Source organism: Sylvia atricapilla, chromosome 24, assembly GCF_009819655.1.
Source record: "Sylvia atricapilla isolate bSylAtr1 chromosome 24, bSylAtr1.pri, whole genome shotgun sequence".
Taxonomy (NCBI): domain Eukaryota; kingdom Metazoa; phylum Chordata; class Aves; order Passeriformes; family Sylviidae; genus Sylvia; species Sylvia atricapilla.
The window spans coordinates 6779766-6800458 of record NC_089163.1 but is presented as its reverse complement, the minus strand read 5'-3'; the positions used below and the strand labels follow the sequence as shown (position 1 = coordinate 6800458).

The 20693-nt window shown below is 50.8% G+C and overlaps 3 protein-coding genes, 1 long non-coding RNA gene and 4 other non-coding genes across 17 annotated transcripts; 1 reads left to right on the top strand and 7 right to left on the bottom strand.

Annotated features, from left to right (window-relative positions):
• Positions 1 to 156: 156 nt before the first annotated feature.
• Positions 157 to 7586, top strand: TAF12 (TATA-box binding protein associated factor 12). The gene is made up of 6 exons (XM_066335284.1): positions 157 to 268; positions 3795 to 4046; positions 5221 to 5298; positions 6068 to 6182; positions 6365 to 6453; positions 7124 to 7586. Exons 2-6 carry the CDS (start codon positions 3879 to 3881, stop codon positions 7157 to 7159), a joined length of 486 nt encoding a protein of 161 aa, XP_066191381.1. The 5' UTR covers positions 157 to 268; positions 3795 to 3878; the 3' UTR covers positions 7160 to 7586.
• Positions 7587 to 8487: 901 nt separating this feature from the next.
• On the bottom strand, positions 8488 to 10410 carry LOC136371178 (ras-related protein Rab-39B-like). The gene is made up of 2 exons (XM_066335084.1): positions 10196 to 10410; positions 8488 to 9410 (listed from the first exon to the last, which is right to left on the bottom strand). The coding sequence occupies exons 1-2, from the start codon at positions 10408 to 10410 to the stop codon at positions 8981 to 8983; spliced, it is 645 nt and encodes a 214-aa protein (XP_066191181.1). The 3' UTR covers positions 8488 to 8980.
• Positions 10411 to 11038: 628 nt separating this feature from the next.
• On the bottom strand, positions 11039 to 12275 carry LOC136371295 (ras-related protein Rab-42-like). The gene is made up of 2 exons (XM_066335323.1): positions 12024 to 12275; positions 11039 to 11377 (listed from the first exon to the last, which is right to left on the bottom strand). Exons 1-2 carry the CDS (start codon positions 12273 to 12275, stop codon positions 11039 to 11041), a joined length of 591 nt encoding a protein of 196 aa, XP_066191420.1.
• Positions 12276 to 13375: 1100 nt separating this feature from the next.
• LOC136371141 (uncharacterized) lies at positions 13376 to 16182 on the bottom strand. Of its 10 annotated transcripts, none has more exons than XR_010745284.1 (5): positions 15977 to 16182; positions 15548 to 15614; positions 14922 to 15046; positions 14454 to 14557; positions 13376 to 13807 (listed from the first exon to the last, which is right to left on the bottom strand). It is a non-coding gene; the product is annotated as an uncharacterized lncRNA (long non-coding RNA). The 10 variants fall into 10 exon arrangements; XR_010745287.1 differs by having other exon boundaries at positions 14454 to 14554; XR_010745291.1 differs by having other exon boundaries at positions 14922 to 14967; positions 15548 to 15611.
• LOC136371426 (small nucleolar RNA SNORD99) lies at positions 13937 to 14007 on the bottom strand. Its single transcript, XR_010745341.1, has one exon. It is a non-coding gene; the product is annotated as a small nucleolar RNA SNORD99 (small nucleolar RNA).
• Positions 14767 to 14883, bottom strand: LOC136371431 (small nucleolar RNA SNORA61). The gene has a single exon (XR_010745345.1). It is a non-coding gene; the product is annotated as a small nucleolar RNA SNORA61 (small nucleolar RNA).
• LOC136371430 (small nucleolar RNA SNORA44) lies at positions 15084 to 15214 on the bottom strand. The gene has a single exon (XR_010745344.1). It is a non-coding gene; the product is annotated as a small nucleolar RNA SNORA44 (small nucleolar RNA).
• On the bottom strand, positions 15757 to 15899 carry LOC136371429 (small nucleolar RNA SNORA16B/SNORA16A family). Its single transcript, XR_010745343.1, has one exon. It is a non-coding gene; the product is annotated as a small nucleolar RNA SNORA16B/SNORA16A family (small nucleolar RNA).
• Positions 16183 to 20693: the final 4511 nt, after the last annotated feature.

The following is a 20693-nucleotide window of genomic DNA, read 5'->3' as shown; positions in this document are numbered from 1 at the left end:
TTATGCAAATCGCGCGGGGCATGCTGGGCACGTCTCTTCCCTGGAGAAGCGCGGGGAGGAGGAGAGCCTTTGGCTGGAGCGCCATGGCGCGCATGCGCGCGCAGGCCGACTTGCTCCTGATTGGCGGTGATGCGCGCCCGCGCAGGAGGCTCGCTTTCCATTGGCCGCGGAGGCGGCCGGAAGCGGAAGCGCTGCCGGGTGTCGGCGGGCGGCGGAGGGAGCTCGGCGGTGGCAGGGGGGCTTCGGCGTCCTCGCGGGTCATGGGGAGGTATGGGGGTCTCGAAGGGGCTGCGCGGAGCACCTGGGGGGGTTCCACACCGGTGTTGCAAATCCGGGAGGGAGCACAAGAGTAGGCGCCGCGTCGCTCCTTGTGGCGGTCGGTAACGTTCGTTCTGCCCCGCGACTCTCGGCGGGGATGTTCTACACTGGGAGGGGGATTCATTCCCATCCCGGCGGTTTCCGTGGGGCTGGTGAGCGCTATAAGCTGGGCATGTTCAGCCTGGAGAGGGCTTCGGGGAGACTCAAAGCCCCTTCCAGTGTCTAAAGAGGCTTTGGGAGAGCTGAAGAGGGACTGGGGGCAAAGACCTGGAGGGACAGGACACGGGGAATGGCTTCCCACTGCCGGAGAGCAGGGATGGATCGGATATTGGGAAGGAGCTCCTCCCTGTGAGGGTGAGCAACCCTGGCACAGGTTGCTCAGAGAAGCTTTGGCTGCTTCGTCCGTGGAAGTGCACAAGGCCAGGTTGGACGGCGCTTGTAGCCAGCTGGGACAGTGGAAGGTGTCCCTGCCCGTGGGAAGGGATGGAATGAGATGAGTTAAAAGTTTCTTCCCATCCCAACCATTCTGAGATTCCATGATTGTGTTTAGATATTTGGTGAAAATCTCTATGGTTAATGGAAGTGGGAGCCCCCTGAGTATTCCAGGGAATGCACTGTTTGTCATTCACGTGGATTTTAGTTATGGCTCTAATGCTGTGCTGTCCCAGAGCTGAACAAGTCATGTTGCTGATTGCAGCACGCAAACCTCCTCCTGCCCTGGAGGTAGCTGCTGCTGTGAGGGTCTGGGTTTACCTGGACATCAGCAGGTACCAGGATGCTCTGTTTCCTGGCAGAAAAAGGGAGTTTGGCCATGTTTTTGTTCAGAATCCTGCAGGATGCTTGTCCTCTGCAGCAGCAACTGTGTGGTCTTTTTTGGTAAAGAAATCTGTGGCATTGTAGTGAGGACAGCTTGTGAAACTGTTTCCTCTAACCATCTTACGTAAAATGGGTGATACAAAAAGTATCTAGTGTTTTTGTAGGAATGAGAGTTATGTGGAAGAGGAGGACGCTAGAGTATGTAACTGACTGGTGACGTTCTGGGAAGGGTGTGGGCTGTGGCTTCTGCACTCACTGGGCTCACAGCAGTTGCTGATGTAATTAAAGATCTAGATACTCAGATAGCTGTAAGTAAATGGAGCTGGCATGTAGGATTTACCCTGTGAATCTGTTCCTCCCATGAGTTTTGTGTTCATGGATCTTAGTGGCATGCGAAGGGTGTACTAAGATCTGTGAATAAATGAACAGAACGACTTTATGCTGCTAAAGTGCTTCTTTAGTCCAAGGGGCTTTGTCTGAAATCTGAGGATTTAAGTACTTCCTTCACTGCATAGTGGGTAGGAATTCCTGCTTTGTGGATCTGTGAAGTGAGGTGTGGAGTGAACAGCCTGAGGTCAACCCCAGCTAAAACCAAGACTGAAGATCCCTCTCCATCTTGTGCTGGACTCCTCAGCCAGAAGTGCCAGCTGAGGGGTTTAGGATATGAGCATGATGATTTTCCATCGTTAATTCAATTAAAATGGAATTAATGGAAATTTGCTGGGGGCATTGCAGAAGGATGTCAGGGCTTTAAATTCCCCTCAAAGGGCTCAACGTCTACAAGTTCATGAGCATGCATTGGAGTGAAGCACTAAAGCTTCCAAATTCTCCCATGTGCTTTCTTGTGTGGGTTTTGATATTAATTAATTCAAACTAATCAAAACTAACCTTTGATGAAGGGAAATGTCTATTTGTAGATCAGGGAGCAGACACTGTGTGTGAATGTAACGTAAAGTTGGTTAAGCAAACTTTTTTCATGAGTTCAGCCCCGGCTTCTCAGCCATCTCTGGCCCCACCACGAGAGGCTTTGCCATCAAACCACTCCTTAAAATCTCTTTACCTGTGATAGACCATCATTACTGCCCATGGTGGTTGTTGGTAGTGGAAGGTGTGGAGTTTGGATGAATTTCCTGTCACGGAGCAATGAAGACAGAGCAAAACTTCACTGAGCCTAGGGCTTAGAGCAGAAAGAGAGGAGGTGCCAGTCAAGGTTCACCCCATGACCAACAACCTGAGTAACTTCAGCACCTGCAGGATCTGTGTAACCACACAGTTCACTTGTGGTTCACCATTGGGAGCTCCATAAATCCCACTCTGTTTCCTGTGGCCGTCACTTGTCCAGTGTGGGAGAAACAAGCGGCAGGTGTGGGCACATACGTGTTTCTCCCCCTCTGAGCACCAGATTGTGCTTGCAGAACCCAAAATGAACCGATGTTGTCAATTCCAGATGGAGGGGTCACTGCAGGCCAGGCTGTGAGCGTGATGCTGCCAAAAACAAGACCTCCACTCTGTGGAGACCCCAGGGAGGCTGTGTGCTGCCTTCTCTCCAGAGCTCTGGGTTGTGGAGATGACGAATTCCATGCTGCTGCAGCAGGAACGAGCCCTGTCCTGCAGTTCAATCTGTTCTGAGTGATCTGTTCTTTGTGGAAAATAGGTTCAGGACAGCTGGGGGTGAGGGGGAGGGGGGGCGGGGTTCAGCTCAAGGGATGGATGGGTGGGTAGGTGTGAAGAGTATCCGTGGACAGCAGGGAGAGGGAACTCTGCAAACCTGAGACCCTTACAGAAACACATGGTTTTATTGCAAGGGTCGTGGGTAACAGGGCCTGCTTACAGCCCCCAGCCTTGGCTGCAGGGAAACTCCATAGGGAGTGGGGGGGGGGGGTAAGAAGTAAGAGCTAAGAGGAGGAGGTAAGAGTGAGAGGTAAGGGATGTGGGAGAGAAGGCTAAGGGGAAGAGGTAAAAGCTAAGGTAAGAGAGTAAAGTAAGGGCAATGTCAGAGAGGAAAGCTGAGGGGGTAAGATAAGAGAGCAAGGTCCTTGTTGCAATACATTGTGTTGAATGTTATGATTTACACATCCTTTTGTGTTGAATGTTCTGATTTACATAGACCAATTGGTGTGACACAAAACCTACAAACTTTGCATACAGCCTATGAGAACTACTATATTACCATATAATTCTGTGTTCTAAATTCTAAAGACTACTTTTCTTACCTACCTTTTCCCGGGTACCTTTGGGGGCTACTTCCTCAAGCTCCTTTGTTTACTACCTTCTAACCCATCACCAGCTAATTGCTGTCTTCCTGCCTGGCATACCTACATCTCAAAACTAGCTTTCATTTCTATTTCACTCACAGGTTTTATATTTTTAGTATCTCTTGCCAGGCAGCCATATTTGCAAGCTTTTCCTTTCTCACCTTTCCCAACAGGTAGGTCACTGCTGCTCTTCACCAGCATGCAGACACTGTGCAGCTGGAAAACTTTTTTCCATACACCAGGGAAGGTTTTCTTTGCTACTAAGCATCACTTCTTCCTAAATGCTGTGAGCAGAGATTCCTGATCTATAAACTCCAGGCCCTGTCAGAACACTGCAGTTTTCTCTGGACAAAGACCTGTTCACCCTGCTGAGTTCCTTCTATTTGCTATCCCCTCCCTTTCCAGTTGATTTGTTTGGATCCCCACAACCCCAAGAAGAAGCGAGACCTAGACAAACTTTATGATCTAAAAGCTAAAGCCCAACAGATTATGAACCAGTTTGGCCCTTCTACCTTGATCAACCTCTCCAACTTCTCCTCGATTAAACCGGAACCAGCCAGCACCCCCCCGCAGAGCTCCATGGCCAACAGCACCACTGTGGCAAAAATGCCAGGAACACCCAGCGGAGGAGGGCGGCTCAGTCCTGAAAGCAACCAGGTAATTCCATCCCTGACACTGGGACAACAGGGATGATGCTCAGGCATCAAAAGCATCACAGACTTGCCTGTGGCTTCATTTACCTTCTTTAAATCACTAACAGAAATATAATGTTTATTAAAGTATCAGTTACTGAGTGAGCAAGACTTCCCCGCTGAGTTCCTCTCCCCCAGATGCTTCCTGGCTGGCTGGGGATTGGATGCTGTACATTTAGAGATTTTTTCAGCCTTAGGAAATTGTATATTGGGGTGTGACAGGGGAAGTTATTTTTATATGAGGTTTAGGTGGGAGAAGTATGAAGAGAAATGGCTGGTGAGGTGCAGGTTGCCCAGAGAAGCTGTGGCTGCACCGTCCCTGAGAGTGTCCAAGGCCAGGTTGGACAGGGCTTGGAGCAGCCTGGGGTAGTGGAAGGTGTCCCTGCCCATGCCAGGAGATAGAATGGGATGAGCTTTAAGGTCCCTTCCAACGCAACCTGGCAGGGAGCCTTTGATGTGCATAAAACTGCTGCCTAGGGAATGCCCTGGCATTGTTCCCTGATGGCTTTGCTGGCACTCGGACTCTTGGGAAGTGCACTAGACCCCAGCACAAAACAGCCACAGCAAAGAAGGAATGAGGAAGGGCAGGTATTTCCCATCTGTGTCTGGTTTACCCAACCAGGCTGACAAGTTCCATCCATATCTTTTAAGACTCGGTATCCTGTTTTTCAGCCCAGTGTGGTTTCTGCTCCTGCCACATATGACTGCCCTGAAATAACCCAGCACACCCACAACTCTGTTTTGTGAAACACTAAAGCTAATAAGTGCTAGAGCCATGGAGAAGCTTTCCTTGTGCTTTGAGCACAACTTTAGTCACTGATATGCTGATTGTACTTGCTGTCTGCATCTTAACACTTGTAGTTTTGCCTTTCCACTCCTTGCCAGCAGCATTTTAGTGCTGGAAAGATTTATCCTGGCAGTTGCACTCCAGTTGCTGTCCAGAGCAACCATTGGTGCTTGAAAATCTTTCCTCAATGCCTGCTATTTCTTGTCTCCATCATTCCTGAGCTGATACACTGTGCCAACAGTGTGACTCAGCCCTGGGGGCACAGGGGAGGAGGTGGTTGTGGTTGTGCTCCATGGGCAGCTTCTGTGCTGGAGCAGGACAGTAAATCCTTCCTCTCCTCCCACACACTCAGGTTTTAACCAAGAAGAAATTGCAGGACCTGGTGCGTGAGGTGGATCCGAATGAGCAGCTGGATGAAGATGTGGAAGAAGTAGGTTCCAACCCATGGAAGGGACTGCTGAAAGAGTTCATTTGGGATTTGTCACATATCAGTGGCCCTTTTTCCAAGGAGGGAGCATTGGTTCATTTAACACTTGTTTTCCTCCCATGCAGCCTTCAGCCATCCTTGGTTTTGTGCATCCCAGTCCCAAAAAGGCTTTTAAAACAGCAATTGCAATTGCAGCAAACACGTATGAAATCCATTCCTTTGAGTGGAATTTTGGACACCACAATTTAAGAAGGATCTAAAACTATTAAAGGGCACCCAAAGGAGACTCTGAAGATGGGGAAGGATCAGGAGGGGCCACAGGAGGAGTGGTTGAGGGTGTGTTCAGCTGGAGCAGAGAGGATTGAGAGCAGAGCTCAGTTGAGGCTGCAGCTCCTCCTGAGCAGCAGCTCTGATCTTTGCTCCCTGTGACCAGGGACAGGACTCAGGGAAGGCAGAAGCAGGGTCAGGCTCAAGATCAGGGAAAGGTTCTTCCCCCAGAGGGTGACTGGGCATTGAACAGACTCCCCAGGCAATGCCAGCTCTCCAGGCCACCAGACTCAAGGAGCATTTGGATAATGCTCTCAGGCACAAGATGGGGATTTCTGGGTGTACAGAGCCAGGAGTCGGCCTGGATGATCCTCATGGGCCCCTCCCCAAGTCAGGACATCCTGTAATTCTAAATACGAGCTTCTGAGGTCTTGTTTTCATCTTCCCACATCATTTCAGCTGCTCAGTACTGACCAGGGTGGTTGCTGCCCTTGTTCCACCACAGATGCTGCTACAGATTGCCGATGACTTCATTGAGAGTGTGGTGACAGCTGCCTGCCAGCTTGCGCGGCACCGCAAGTCCAACACCCTGGAAGTGAAAGATGTCCAGTTGCACCTTGGTGAGTGACTTCTATCTGGATTTTCCCCCTCTACCCCCATCTCTCAGGTCCTCCTGGAGTCAGCGCACAGCGGCAGTGCTGTGATGCCTGTGAACAGATAATGCATCTCTGCCCATGGCAAGGATTTGGAACTGGATGAGCTTTAATGTCTCTTCCAACTGAAACCATTCTGTGAATTCCAGAACGTCAGTGGAACATGTGGATCCCAGGCTTTGGTTCTGAAGAAATCAGGCCCTACAAAAAAGCCTGCACTACAGAAGCTCACAAACAGGTAAGAAGTCGTCACAACACCAAGAATCATATGGAAGGCTGATATGGGGATAGTGGTCATGGCCTCCTGACACTGAATTTGTGGTCTCTTTCAAGTGGTTCAGGCTGGAAATTACTTCCAAAGCTTCCTGACCAAAGTTTGTGCAGAGGGTTGAGGTTGCTGTGTCATCTCAGCTGTGTTGGCTTTGCCCAAAGAGAAGCAGCAGCATCTTGGTGCTGAAGGGCTTGGGAAGGTTAAGATCAACTGGGATTTGCACACAAGCACTTCTCAGCTGCCCCTGGCAACTCCATCTCTGTGCAAAGGGACTGATACACCTTTAAATACACTGCATTGGGCAACTGCTTTTTAAGCCATGGTCAGAGCCTAGAAGGAGCTGCCCTGCAGTGGGTTCATGGGTGATACTGCAGCTCCCACTGGGCAGAGAGGAGGGCCTTGAGATGGTGTTTGATTCCACTGCCCCAGGGTGCCAAGTGGAGCAGCACAGACACTTCCTTCTCTGACTTCAGCCTGGGACCCCATTAAGATTCAATCAGACCTGAAAGACTTGTGTGGAAGCAAGTCAGGCAGCATCCTGGGAGTACCTGGGATGCCTTGTTCCTGCGGTGGGTGGTTGTGCAGTCACCTGCTCTGAGCTGCTCATCTTCCAGTGGTTTTCCCTCTCTTATTGCAGAGAATGGCACTGATCCGCAAAACTACCAAGAAATAGCTCCTGGGCAGAGCCAGAGACACCACCAGTGCAGTCTGGGATACCTGCCTCTCCACTGAAGCCTCCACAATGTCACCTGTGGGATATTTTTTTTAATGCTTTACAGAGAAGCATCTATTTTTTATTAATGGTGCAGCAATATCTTGACTTGATGAGGAGACCTGCCAAATACATTCTATGCCCTGTTCCTTGTTCCTCCTCAGAGTGTGACATATCTCAAACAGAGACTTATTTGTGACTTGAAAGTGGTTAATTGTACAAGTGATTATCCAAGGGACAAAGCATTTGATCGTGTGGGACAGTATTAGAAGCATCTGTAGAGGTTTTTGTGTCCTCCTTCCTGCCCCTACCTACTCCAGTACTTTGTAATGTCAGTGTTTATATAAATACTTACATTTGTTTTTCATGAATAAAGAAATTATTCTCAGCTGCCGGCACAGGCTTGTGCTCTTCAGGCAGCATTGCACAAGGGATGGCAGGGGCAGGGTCCCTGTCACCTCAGCTCTGTGTGTGGTGCTGTTCTGTGGGAGATCTCCTGAGAGCTTACAGGGAACAGAATTGTGCAATATTCTGAACTGGAAAAGATCCCCAAGGATTATTGAGTCCAGCTCCTGGCCTGCCCAGGACACCCTACTAATCCCACCCTATGCCTGAGAGTGTTGTCCAATGCTCTCTGGAGCTGTGGCAGCCTTGGGGCCATGCCTATTCCCTGGGGAGCCTGGTCAGTGCCTGAACACCCTCTGGGGTAAAAGCTGTTTCCTAATATACAATCTATTCCTCCCCTGACACAGCTTCAGCTGTGTCACAGGGAGCAGAGATCCGAGGTGTCCCATGAGAGGAGCTGCAGATGCTGGTGAGTCTGTTTCCTCCAGGGTAAACAAACCAAGTGCCTTCAGCTGCTCTTCCTGAGGTTTCCCCTCCAGACCTTTCTAGACCACAAGGATTTGGCCAGTTCCTCACCTGCCAGTCAGGGTGGCCAGATCACTTTCCTCCTGACCTCCAGCCCAGAGTGAGTCCCTTCCCAGTTGCTGGAATATTTGGACTGTTGGGAGGGGGATGTTGTGACAGGGCAGGAAGTCAAGGTCCCCCTGATTCTGTCTGTGCCTGAACATTGAAAAGGCCACATGCCCTGCCTTTTCCTGCTCCTCTGCTCAGACCTCAGGGAAGCTGGGGGTGGGGGGGGACAGGCTGGTGTGGGGATGAAGGAGTTTACAGCACTGCAAACTCATGCATTATAGGGAGGCTCCTGCAGCAGAGCTGGCTCATCCTCCCTGTCCAGCTCTCTGGGGGCTCCTGGTACTTGCAGGGGATACCAGGATGGGTGAAGTGATTCCAGGACCATCCCAGGATCATTCCTCATCACTGGGATGAGGAGCCTGGGGAGCTCCTTTCTGCAGCCTTGTACAGAGGGGTATTTTGCAAATTGTATTGTATGGAGATTTATCTAAAAGGGAAAGTGGGCATTTCCCCAGAATTGTATGTGGATTTTTTTCCTCTGGACTCAATTAGGCATGTACTCAGCCAGAGTGGCAGATTCAACATCTGAGTTCCATGATAAATTTTTCACTTTTAATTCTACGTGGGAAAGCATAAAGAATTTAGGGCGGGGAGAGGGTGACACTGACCTCTGCAGGCCTGTGAAGTCCCACCGGGGGACTTCACACTTCCAATGCGCTTCCTCTTTCTCAGGAACACACAGGCAGGCAGAGGGTAACCAGAGGTATTTAATGCAGCCATGCCACTCCTAGCTGTGCCTGGCTGCTCCATATCCACTTCCCCTCCTGAGCCCAGCATGTCCCTGCCTTGCCAGTGTCCCCAGCTCTAGCACGAGCATCTCTTCCACTTTTCTTCCTCCAATGCCTGAGCCTTGGGCAGCACCTGCAGTGGGCTGCTGCTCTTCACCCCATCCCACGCCTCAGTGGCCACCAACTGCCCTGTCTGCAGTGCTTGGTAAATGGCCACCGTCAGCATCTGGAAAGCCTGGACTACATTGGAAGCATCTTTGGCTGAGGTCTCCACGTACTGGACACCCAGTGATGCTGCCAACTTCTCTGCCTCCCTCTGGCCCACCTGGCGCTGACCAGCCAGGTCACTCTTGTGCCCCACCAGCAGGAAGACCATGCGGAAGGGCTGGATCGTGTCAGTCACTTCCCGGTGCCATCGCCGGATGCTCTCAAAAGATGCACGGTTGGTGAGGTCAAAGAGCAGCATCCCCCCAGCCGAGTTGCGGTAGTAGGAGCGAGTCACAGACCTGGGGTGCCAAGAGCGGGGGGGTGAGTGGCCCACGGGGTTCCCTTTGGTACCTCAGGCAGCATGTTCCCTGCCTGCAGAGTGGCCCTGGCTCGGACGCTCTTGCAAGCAGCACCTTGTGTTCAAAGCACCATGAGAGTAACGAGAACCAGCTTTTTGCTGTGTCACTAAGAGCTCCAGGGGCAGCTGTCCCTGCTCAGCCACCAAAGCTCATCTGTCTCCTGCAAGCACAGCCCCCAAGTGCCCCTATGTCTTCAACCATGTCCCAAGGGCTCTGCCCTCCTGTTGTCACGGTCCTGGAACTATTCTGTCCCTGCTTCCATGTCCCCAATACTTTCCCATCTCTGCTGCTACAGTCTTGCAACTCTCCCATTCCTGCAAACCTAGATCTGCCCCTCTCCCATCCCCTGCAGCCACTTCTCCAAAGCTGGCTGGTGGTGGAGACAGCTCCACAGTGAGGTGTGAAGGCTCCTAGCAGTTGAGCTGAGGAAGATGTTTTGCCCAGCACCCAGTGGGCTCCCAGCTGTTCCCCAGCCCCTCTACAGCTGGTGTGGCAGGGAGGTTTTTGGGGGAGTACAGTACCCCCTTTAGAGCTTGAGCTAGGGCTTACAAGACAGTCCCAAGGGCTTCTTTCCCTTGCCTTTGGGTTTTTGCATGGTGGTTCCTCACCCAAAGGGACAAGTGGGAGCACAGCCACATCAAGGACCTCCTCCCTGGGCTTGGAATCGCAACACCCCACCCCAAATCTGGAGGGGGACACCCATCTCCACCACACCATGGACCCACCTGAACCTCTCCTGGCCGGCTGTGTCCCAGAACTGCAGCTTCACTGGAAGCCCCGGCTCCAGCTCCACAAATTGGACGTAGAAATCCACCCCCACCGTCTCATTGACAGTGTCCAGGAAGACACCCTCGGTGTAGCGTTGCAGCAGCGAGGATTTCCCCACTGTCGAGTCCCCCAGCATGATCACCCGGAACTGATACTGCCACTGTGGCTCCATTGATGCCTCTGCCGGCTGCCAGGAACTGCCACCCCCGCAGCAGGAGCATGTTCAGGCAGGCAGGGAGCTCCTCCACCCAGGAGGCGTTCCCAGCACCATTGGTGCTGCGGGGCCCCTTTGTCCCTTTTATTTTGGCTCCATCCAGCTGGAAGCACTCAGGGCTGCCTGCTCCCATTTCCCCATGAACACGACACCCTGAAAAGTGTCCCAGACAAGGGGAGCTGTTGCCCCACCAGCAATGCCCCCCAAAGCAGAAGATCCTCCATGCCATAAGTTGAGTGCTGTGCCCCTGCTTGGGATGCACTGCTTGGTACCGCCTTTACTTACTGTGGAAAAATCTTAGGTTTATTAAAAACACTCCTACAGCAGAGTATTATTTTTTCAGACCTCCCAAATTTAGGTTTGAAATTAATCCAAGCCAGGCGGGAGACCAAACTCCATAATCACCCAAGGGCTGCAGGTGCCAGGTGGAGAGAGAAGCATCCCCACAAGTTGGGGTCCCATGTCCCCCCATCTCCATCAGCACTGGCAGTGCTCCTGGGGCTCCCTTCCCCGCTGGGGGCTGGCAGTGACTCTGGTTGGGGATGAGCCTGATGCCATCACATCCCTGGTGTTGGGTAAGGATCCCCTAGCCCAGTGCCTGCTGGATACCCCCAGCCAGTGTCTGGAAGGCCAACTCCACGTTGAAGTTGCTGCGGGCTGAGGTCTCCACAAAGGCCATGCCCAGGTTGGTGGTGAGGTGTCCGGCTTCCTCTCCCGACATGGCTTGCTCAGCCAACAGGTCACACTTGTGTCCCACCAGGACAAAGGCAGGCGGCTGGTCCCCTGCAGCCTCGTGATACCACTCAGGGATGTGCTCAAAAGATGTCCAGTTGGTGAGGTCAAACACCAGCAGCACCCCTGCTGCACTCCGGTAGAAGGACCTAGTGATGGATCTGGGCATGCCCAGCAGGGGTTTCAAAGGATACTGGGAAGCTCTCACACCAACCCTAAGATGGGTCTTGTGAGATTTTTGGGTGACAGATTGGACCTCGGGAGTGGGAAAGAGAGACCTGTCTTGGCTATTTACATCCCTGTTTTCTGTTCAGCATCTCTCTCCCCAGACTGGGAGGCTCCAGAGGAGACCTGTGGGTTTTCAGGGAGTCTGTGGTACCATTGTCCACCCACCAGCCTTGGTTGCAGTGGGGATGGGGCAGCACTGGACAGAAACAGGGCACCAGGACCAACCCTGGGATCCCCAAAAGGTTCCCAGGGAAGAGGAGGGCCTGGGAGCCCAGCTCCAGCCACAGCACTTTGCTCTTCAGTCCCTCGTGCCCCATTTGAGCCTCTCTCCCACTCCCAGGTGCTCCTGGCTCCAGCCTGATGCAATCAGGGAAAAACCTGCCAGCCCCAGCCCACCAGCACACTGCAACCAGCGCCTTGCCCTGCTCCCTTGGCTGCTCCCCTAAACAGCTCCAGTGTCACTGCAAGCTCAGCACAAGGTGTCACTGGCCCCTAAAACATCACCGTCCCAGTGAGCCATCGCTGCTTGTCCCTGCACACCCAGACAGGGATTTACAAACACCCCAGGGTGGGGGAATGACTCAGTGGGCTGCTGGGGTCCACATTCCCACCTCACCTGAACCAGCTGTGTCCCAGCGCTGCAGCTTGGCCTTGCTGGTGGGAATCAGGATAGTCCGGTTGTAGAACTCAACACTGATGGTGGGGCTAGGGGTGGCTGCCCCACCAGGACCTCCACCCGACCTGTCAGCAAAGCAGCGCAGCAGCAAAGACTTGCCCACAGCCACATCCCCTAGCACGATGACATGGAACTGGAAGTGTTCCTTGGGGTTGGGATCCTGGGAGGAATCTGTCACTGTCTCCATGGCTGAGCTGGCCGAATTCTGACCAACCACATTCCTCCTGCGCTAGCAGCAACAGGACAGGTCTCTACCCTTGTCCCCACCATACCTGGGGACAAGGATGGCTCTGGCCCCATAGTCATTCAGGCAGAAAAACAAACTGCCCCAGAGAGGCAGCTCCGTCTCTTCCTTCCCAGTGACACTGAGGAAAGTAAGAGGGCTAAGTGTTCTTTCATTTGTAGGTGTACATACAAAAAAAGGTTTGGAGCTGCTACATAGTTATTTTAACCGCTTAGGAAAATCAGTGAATGAAGTTACTTGCCTTTTTAATTCCCCTGGTTTTAAAACTATTTTTTCTCATTTGTCTGCTTCCCAACCACCAAACTCTAAAACACAATCCCTAGCAAAGAGCCCAACATTTCAAACTTTGGCAGCAACACAGGTTCAGCTCTAATCGCTTCCTTGCAACATACTGGCATTTAAATTTTTGTTTGTTGTCAGCAGAATGTTGTTTAGTGTTGCCACAAGCCAGCTCTGTCTCCACTGGCTGGCTTTGGTGGCAAAAGGGACAGCCAGCCAGGGAGTACAGAGACCCATTCTTGTCTCCCGGAAGCTAAGGTTTTGGGAGAGCTGGGAGATGATCCACAGGGAAGGGGGCTGTCAAGACCTGCACGCAGGAGACCAGAGTCAGAGGCATCAGCTCAATATTCTAGGACTCTTGGCAGCCAGGCTACCTCAGGTGCAGGGCCACAGCCCAGTCATCTAAAGACAAAAAGGGAGTGGCTCCAACTCAAGAGGCAGTGGCTCCCCAAAACCCATTTTTCTCCATAGTGAGAAAACAGCCAGCCAGAATAACCAGGGCTCCAGCCGAGGGTGTTGGATCACCCCAAGGTTGCAGCAGCTGCTCTAGCACCTCCATGAAGGCCCAGGTGGGTTTCTGCATTCCAGAGACCCCTGCTGAGGGCTGCAGGGGACACCCCAATGGCAGGTGCTGCAGCAAGCACAGGAACATGTCCGAGCACTGGTGAGCTCCACTGGAAGGGGATGCTCAGGCTCCCTGGCTCAGAGCCAGCCCAGTCTCATCCCATCCCAATGCAATTAGAACACAGGAGACACCACAAGGATTTGAAGTAATTGCATTTATTGAAACACGTAACACACACAGAATACTCCAAGTTGGAAGGGACCCACAGGGATCACCAAGTCCAGGTCTTAAGTGAATGGCCTGTACAGAGAGCAAACCCACTACCTTGGCAATTACTGGCTCCCTGCTCTAACCAAGTATTTGATATCCAGCTCCCCTCCTGAGAAAACTCCAAGGAACAGACTGTTCTTCCATGTGGAGCATCTGAATGGGAGCTTGAGCAACATTTGGAGTTTAATCTCCCTCCACTGCACATGAGTAGAGGCCAGAACATTTGGTGGAGCTCACAGCTCTGGAAGGAGTCAGGATCTGGTTCTGCAGAGCTCCGACTTCTGGAGGAGAGGGCTGGGAAAGAACAGTCTGGGCACTGTGGCACCAAGTTCCTCAGGGATGGCTTGCCCTCTGCTTAGGCCTGAAAAAAGGGATAAAAAAAGAATCCAGCTGAGTGATGAGGAGTTAGGCTCAGCACTGTGTGAGATTGCATCCAAATTCCAGAACTCCTGGATGTTCCCTCGTCGCTGTGTGGTTTTGGGTGTCTCATACCTGGCCTCAGCCCCATATCCGCAGGACTCATCCAACAGTCTCCAGACTTGGGAATCATCATGGACCAGGCTGCACTGCCACTGTTCTTACCCACACCCTGCACTACAGGTCACAACTCTGGCCAACGAAAACCCTCTGAAACGAGGCTGATCATTCCCACCTACACAGTCCAGGAAAAAAAACTGGTCACTTCCAGCACAAGCACAGTCAGCTTGTACTGTCCTCTGTCCTCCAGACCGCACTCCAGATCATGCAACACCAGAACGGTTTGGCTTAGGAGGACCTTAAAAGCTCACTCCGTTCCACACCCTGCATGGCCAGGGACACTTTCCACCAGACCAGGATGGCCTAAGCCCCAGGTCTGAATAACCTGGCCCTGGACACTTGAGGGATGCGGCAGCCACAGCTCCTCTGGGCAAACAGGGCCTCCCCCCTTTAAGTATTTCCTCCCAGTATCTAGTTTAAACTTACTGCCCATCTCAATACCAGGAGTTCCCCAGGGGACGGACACTCACATTCTCCATGCTGCAGCTTCCCACCAACTCAGGTTCTATGGGAAGCAAGCTGAAGCCCTCGGGACAGGGCTCACATGTTCTCAACCTTTTCCACAAGGTAACTGCTGAAAAAAGAGCCAGAGTTTAGGGCCTGATGCCAATGGGTCACTGTAAATCCATGGCTCAGATAACTCCAAACAAATCCCAGCGCTCCAACCCTCATGGCACCTCTGACCCCTGTGCCCAATGTTTATCCCTTCTCCTGACCAGGAGTTTCCTTCCCAACCAGACTTTCTAAAATAGTGAGGCCAGTGCAGGCTGTCTTCCTAGTGGCCCCTCTCAGCACAGGACACACCTGTAGAGAGCCCAAGACCAGCATGAATTTTACTCTTCCTCCTTTTTCGACCACAAGATCGGTATTCAGATCTGATGGGAAAGGGATTCGGAGGGATGGGCTGTGGAGATCCAACAAGAGTACTACCCTCTCACCTGGGTTTATCCATCAGATGGGTGAGCTCTGGAACACCCAGGACCCCTGGAAGACATCACAACATACCCCCAATATCAGCAACGAGCTGCAGACTCTTGGGGACACACCTTTGACTCACTCCACCCTGAAATCACAGACAAGGAACAGCTCAACTCCCAAAAATGTATTGGAGGGGTGAGTGACAGTCACGGCCAGAAGAGGCCCAGCAGTCAAAGACCTTCCCATTGCTCTGGCATGTTGTTGGAGACCTGCAGCTACTTTGTCGAGCTACAGCTCTTGGATTAACATGCAGGTAAACACGGAGGTTATTCGGTAAAGTCTGTGACAGAGTGACTGACTGGCTCTGGATCAGGGTTGATTCTCAGTTCTGCCTCTAGTGAGCCCTAGAGAGACAAATTGCCCTTATCTCAGCCACACATATCCTGGGTGGAGAAAGAACTAAGGGAGTTTGCAATCCAATCCCAAGGACAAGCCTTATGGAGGATACATAGCCTTTGAACAGCACATGCCGACATCAGAGGGGCAGGAAACGCTGCTGGTCGTTACTCTTGGCCCAGGAAGGCAACAAAACCAACCAAATTCTCAGCCCAACTGAGGACTCCAGAACCTGGATCGCCCATCTCACCTGCTTGAAGCTGAGACCGTCACCAGGCATCCGATGTCCCGAGATCACCGTCTATGCCAGGATGCTGCTGGGGAAGAAGAGTCTTGAACTTCAGTAAATTAAAGCAAAACTACAGAGACAGGATAGACCCCTCCCCGGTGTATTATTTGGGCGCCAGGGGCAGGGATTTGCGGCAGCCGCCTGCTTTCAGCACCAGTAATCCCTCTAACCCATGTACTTTCCCAAAGTGTTGCCGGACAGTTACAAAGGCTCCAACTGAGCGGCGACCGTCGAGGAAAATCCCTTTGCTCTCGGCTCCTTTTTGACTGCATCTACCACAGCACCGACAGACGCAGCTTCGATAGGGCCGGGCGGGTCCGGGGATCTTCCGCCCGCGGCCGCCTGTCCCGAGACAGGGGATTAGTTCAGCCTCGGGAGTCCCTCACTCACCCAGAGCCGGGCCCGGCCTGAGGAGGAAGGCGAGGGCAAGGCCGCGCTGCCCTCCATAGCCTTCGGAGCGCACTGAAGCGCTGCCGCCGGGCGTGATGCCCACGGGCCGCCGATGCGGCGGAGCCGAGCGGCGGGAGAGCCCTAACGAAGAAGGATGGCGTTAGATGGTCCCAGATGGTCCTCGCACAACCGCCCCGACTCGCCGCCATAGCCGAAAGAGGAAGAAATTGCCTCGCGGCCATCTTTTATAGCCCGGCAGCGCGGGCTCCGATTGGCTGCTGGTGCCGCGCCCTCCCGCAGAGGATTCTGGGAGTTGTAGATGGCGCTACCTAGCGGCCCCGGTATATTCCTTCCTTACCCCATTGCAGCCTCCGGCTCCACCCTATCCCGAAGGATAAACAAGCCCCCAACAGCCTGCTCTAGTGGCAGGTGTTCTGCCCATGGCAGCGGATGGATGAGATGAACTTTCAGTCCCCTCCCAACCCAAACTATTTCATGATCCCATGATTCACAACTCCCACTAGCACTGGGAACAGCTGCACACCCTCACCCCACCTAAATAACTCTCCAGTCCGGGTGAGACAGGTACAATTTCTCTCTCCTCCTCCATGCAAGGTCCACACCAGGGGTTGCTCTTTGAAAAGCTGAAGGCAGCAGCTGCGTTTCCCCTATTCCTTCCTCCCTTTCGGAGCGGGGGAAACACTCCACCTTCAGGGAACAGAAGGAAAGGTTCTTGGAAATAGCAGTCTGTTTGCCAACACAGTACCTCTGTAAGGCTCCTGGCTCATGATTCATAATTCAAGGATTTAAAATGGGGGCACCTGCCAACGGACTGGAAGGGAGTGCTGGAACAGCTGCTGCTACTGATGCTGAAGGCACAGCCGTCATGGGGAATCAGCCAGAAAAGCCTGAAACTGCTGCCTATCCAAGCCCTGGAGAAAGGGCAAAAAAGGATGGTCATATTTGAATCTGTTCTGAGCAAATGAACAGATGAAAAACTTCCCAATGTTCAGTAATGACCTTTTGAGCTGGTAATTCCCTCCAAACATGGCAGATCAGCAACAAAATAAACCCTAAGCCATTTAAGGCTAAGTCTGGGAACGAGTCGTAAACTTTGTGTGGCAAAACCCTCCCTAAGACAGCCCTTGCCGAAGCTGTCAGGGACAATGTACAAGCAGCTGTTCCCGTTCTTCTCCTCCATGGATCTCACAGCTGCTCTGCCAAGCCATGAGGCAATCCCTGGAGTCTCCTTGGCACAGCCATTTGTAAAACGTGAGCCTAGAAATCATGTCAAATCCTACGGCAGGGTAGAACCTGGGAGATTACTGTAGGAAAAAAAAATCAACCTTCCCCAAAACTTCAAACCTTGGCAAATATTGCTTTAAAAGAGACTCTTCCAATTGCTGAACTGGGAGAATCCCCAAAGAGCAGCAATGAAAAGCACTGGATGCCCAGGAGACCTCAGCCTGCCATAACAAGATGGATGGAGATCCAAGAGGGGCAGAGAAAATCCCACTGCATGTCCACAGACAGTGAAGCCCTGATGAAACCTCCCGGGAATCTCTCACCAGCCTCTTTCACAGCACAGCACAGGGAGCACATGCTGGAAGAGGCTGCAGTTCCCAGCACCTGACAGATGGGAGCAGATAATGCATAGGGATGTGAAAACTATCAGTAAAGGAAAGCAGGTGTGCATCAGTGATCCAGGTGGATTGTTGTGCCTGTGGCTGCCTGGGACACATCAAGGGGACAAGGCAAATCCTGGCCATGGTCAGCTCTCAATCTCTATCAACTGTGTTGTCCACCATTGCTTTTTCCCTGGAAGTTGACAGCAGAGGCAGCATGATCTTTGAATTACAGAATAACGGGACATCCCAATTTGGAAGGGACTCACAAGGATCAAGTCCAACAGTCCTGCACAGAACACCCCAAGAATCCCACCAAGTGCCTGGGAAAAATGAGTGTGTGCTGAGAATGTCCCCAAACACCTTCTTTAAAAACTGACTGCACTTGGAAAAACTGTTTTGACTTGAAATAACTGCTAGGGAAAAAAAAAAAAAAAAAAAAAAAAAAAAAAAAGGAGACATTCTCTGAAGAAATGCTCTAACCAGGAAAAAAGGGGAAGTGAGCTCTGTCAGCGACACTTCCTGAACAGCTCTATCAGTTTTTGCTATTGCATTTCAGATTCATACCCCATCCTGCCACTGAGTTATTTCATGGTTAACCAAACTATATCTAGAAGCAGGTGAATCCAGTATGCTTTACAAGATCACTGGGAGATAGCAAGGCTGGAAGGTAAAAATTCCTCTCAGATCTTGTTTAGCAAAAACTGAAGATAAACAGGCCAATAATGAGAAACCCAGAACAGGAAGATTAGTCAAATATTTATCTGTGTTCCTTAAAAGGGATTCAGAGAAATTCCTAAGGGTGTTGTGTATGTCTCAGTGTGTGGGATAAAAACCTGTCCCCAGAAACTAATCCAAGTAACAGGAATTTTCTCTAATCAGACTCATATGGGGAAAAAAAATCACTGTCAGCCCCTTTCAGCCCTCTTACCCACACATTTGCTAAAGAAATGCTTCCAGACTCCTCATCCCTTTGGAAGCAGGTCAATCCCTTTGAATTGCCTCCAGGCCACCCCAATGTGTATTATCAAGCTTTTAATTAAACATAGGCTAATGTCAAGAGCCCACTCTGCGGCCTCAGAGCTCAGCCTTTGGAAATCATCAGTTTGTGCCTGAAAACACCTATGTCCCTCCAGCTCTGCTGAACATTCCCAGTCTGTGTAACTCAAATGGGAAATAGAGTCCCTACAATTTCATCTAAATTGGATGATTGCATCTTCATCAAAGAACACAGTAAGAATGTTTGAGTTGTATTTGGAATTTCTATAAATCCTGCCTGCTGAAAGGCAGAGTGCTTCATGATCTCTGTTGCCAATATGGATGCAATTTTCAAGATTTTACATAATCCCAGGGAGCTGTGATATCATCTTCCTTGGACTTCTTGCCTTTAGCACACAGAGATAAAAGCAGAATTTACATTATTACATAAAGTCCTTGTCTTTCATCCTGTGTCCCACTAAATGGTAATTAATCTGGGCTTTTCCTGTAGCCATCCAGGAGAAACAAAATTGGACACTTTATTTAACTTGGATTCCAAAAAGCATACCCTACAAATTCCAGGAGCGGCTGTTTTGTAGCTTCATATAAAAGTCTCTCCTGTGCTTCAGACACTGCAATAATGGCCAGGACCTGAAAATGAATATTGAGATGAGTAAGTGATATTAAAAAAAACACCCAAAACTATGCAGAGATTTAACAGCTCCACAGAACCTTGGCTGAGATTCTCCCAAACAAGCCCAAAAGCCCAGCTCATACCTCCAGAGACTGAGGCCCAGAGGCTTGCATCAACTTCTCTCCTGAAATGAGAGCTGGAGCTATTTTAAGCGGTGCAGCACCAGTAAACAAGAGTCAGCAGGTCATCTCTGCTGCCTTCTGCACTCCCAAATTATTCCTCAGAAGGGTCTGTATGTGCCCAGCTCTCCCAGGAATTGGGGGTTAGGATGGGTGGATTAATATTTACCATTTTTCTTTCCACCACAAAACAAATGCAGAGAGCAAAAGGATTTTCCCACAGGGTTGCTCTCTGATCCCTGGTAACCTGTTCCTCTCTCCTCTAGAGACAGACTTGTACGGAGATAGTTTATCCAGGCATTAGGGAATACTCCACAGATAGCAATGCTGGGCAGATGAGAACAGCAGAATAAATTTATATTGATAAATAAGTATGGCTTCGCCCTCTGGAGCAAACTGGGATGGCCACATTGTAAAAGCTAAAATTCATGGGAGTAGGAAAAGTAAACTCCAAAATAGAAGAAGGGTAGGCACACAGAGCAGCACAGTAACAGAATGATGTAGAAAAGTGTTTTAAATGCCCTTTTTTCCATCAGTTCTGCAATGCCACTCTGCTGAACCTCCCAAGAAGAGGGGGTGTCCTGAGCTGAGCGGCCAAATCCCAGGATATAAAGCTCTTCTCTCTTCCACTTCTGCTGCTTTTGAAACTCCTGGAATGCACAGGGAACATTCCTTTACTTACATTCAGAGCTGGTGAAGGTGAGAAAGCAGCACAGTCAGGGGCACAGCAGGAGGAATATTCACAGCAGGAGTCCAGCAGTCCTCTAGCTCCACTTGTTAGGAATAACCTAACTCCAGTCACATCACCATTCCCCTCACATCCCACGTCCAGTTGATAAAAAAGACCACAGACTGACAAATACGTCATAATTATGGACACAAACAAAGGTGTAGTAGAAGTAGCTTTATCAAAGTATTTAAATTTTGTGGCAAATCTCTGCATCAACATGGGCAGGGAGGCAACAAAATGCTCTGCAGTAGCAATTTCAGTTACCAAACTATTCCTTGGATAGACATTTATTACAGGTAGTTCCTCTGTTCCTCTTTCCCCAAGATTTTAAGGCACAAAAGCCTGAAAAAGGGCTTATATCATGTATATAAGTGCTATTATTTTCACTTTCACCTGTAATGTAACATATCAGCTTAAATATATTGCTTGTCCATCCAGCTTATACAACATCCAGTAGAAAACTGCTTTCCAAGTTAACAACCATTTGTTGCACAATATATCAATGCAAATGCTCTGAGCTGTTTTTGCTGCAAGATCTTCACTTTCACTCTGACTGGACAGTGGAAGACAC

What these genes read in the sequence shown, in the direction of transcription:
- LOC136371178 (XM_066335084.1), bottom strand. Translation starts at nt 10,410, where the DNA reads ATGGAGCCACAGTGGCAGTATCAGTTCCGGGTGATCATGCTGGGGGAC. An exon ending in GCCGGCCAGGAGAGGTTCAG is followed by an intron (nt 9,411 to 10,195) that starts GTGGGTCCATGG and finishes TTGGCACCCCAG; the next exon opens with GTCTGTGACTCGCTCCTACT.
- LOC136371295 (XM_066335323.1), bottom strand. Translation starts at nt 12,275, where the DNA reads ATGGAGACAGTGACAGATTCCTCCCAGGATCCCAACCCCAAGGAACAC. An exon ending in ACACAGCTGGTTCAGGTGAG is followed by an intron (nt 11,378 to 12,023) that starts GTGGGAATGTGG and finishes AGAGCTTCCCAG; the next exon opens with TATCCTTTGAAACCCCTGCT.
- TAF12 (XM_066335284.1), top strand. Translation starts at nt 3,879, where the DNA reads ATGAACCAGTTTGGCCCTTCTACCTTGATCAACCTCTCCAACTTCTCC. An exon ending in TCAGTCCTGAAAGCAACCAG is followed by an intron (nt 4,047 to 5,220) that starts GTAATTCCATCC and finishes CCACACACTCAG; the next exon opens with GTTTTAACCAAGAAGAAATT. An exon ending in TGGATGAAGATGTGGAAGAA is followed by an intron (nt 5,299 to 6,067) that starts GTAGGTTCCAAC and finishes GTTCCACCACAG; the next exon opens with ATGCTGCTACAGATTGCCGA.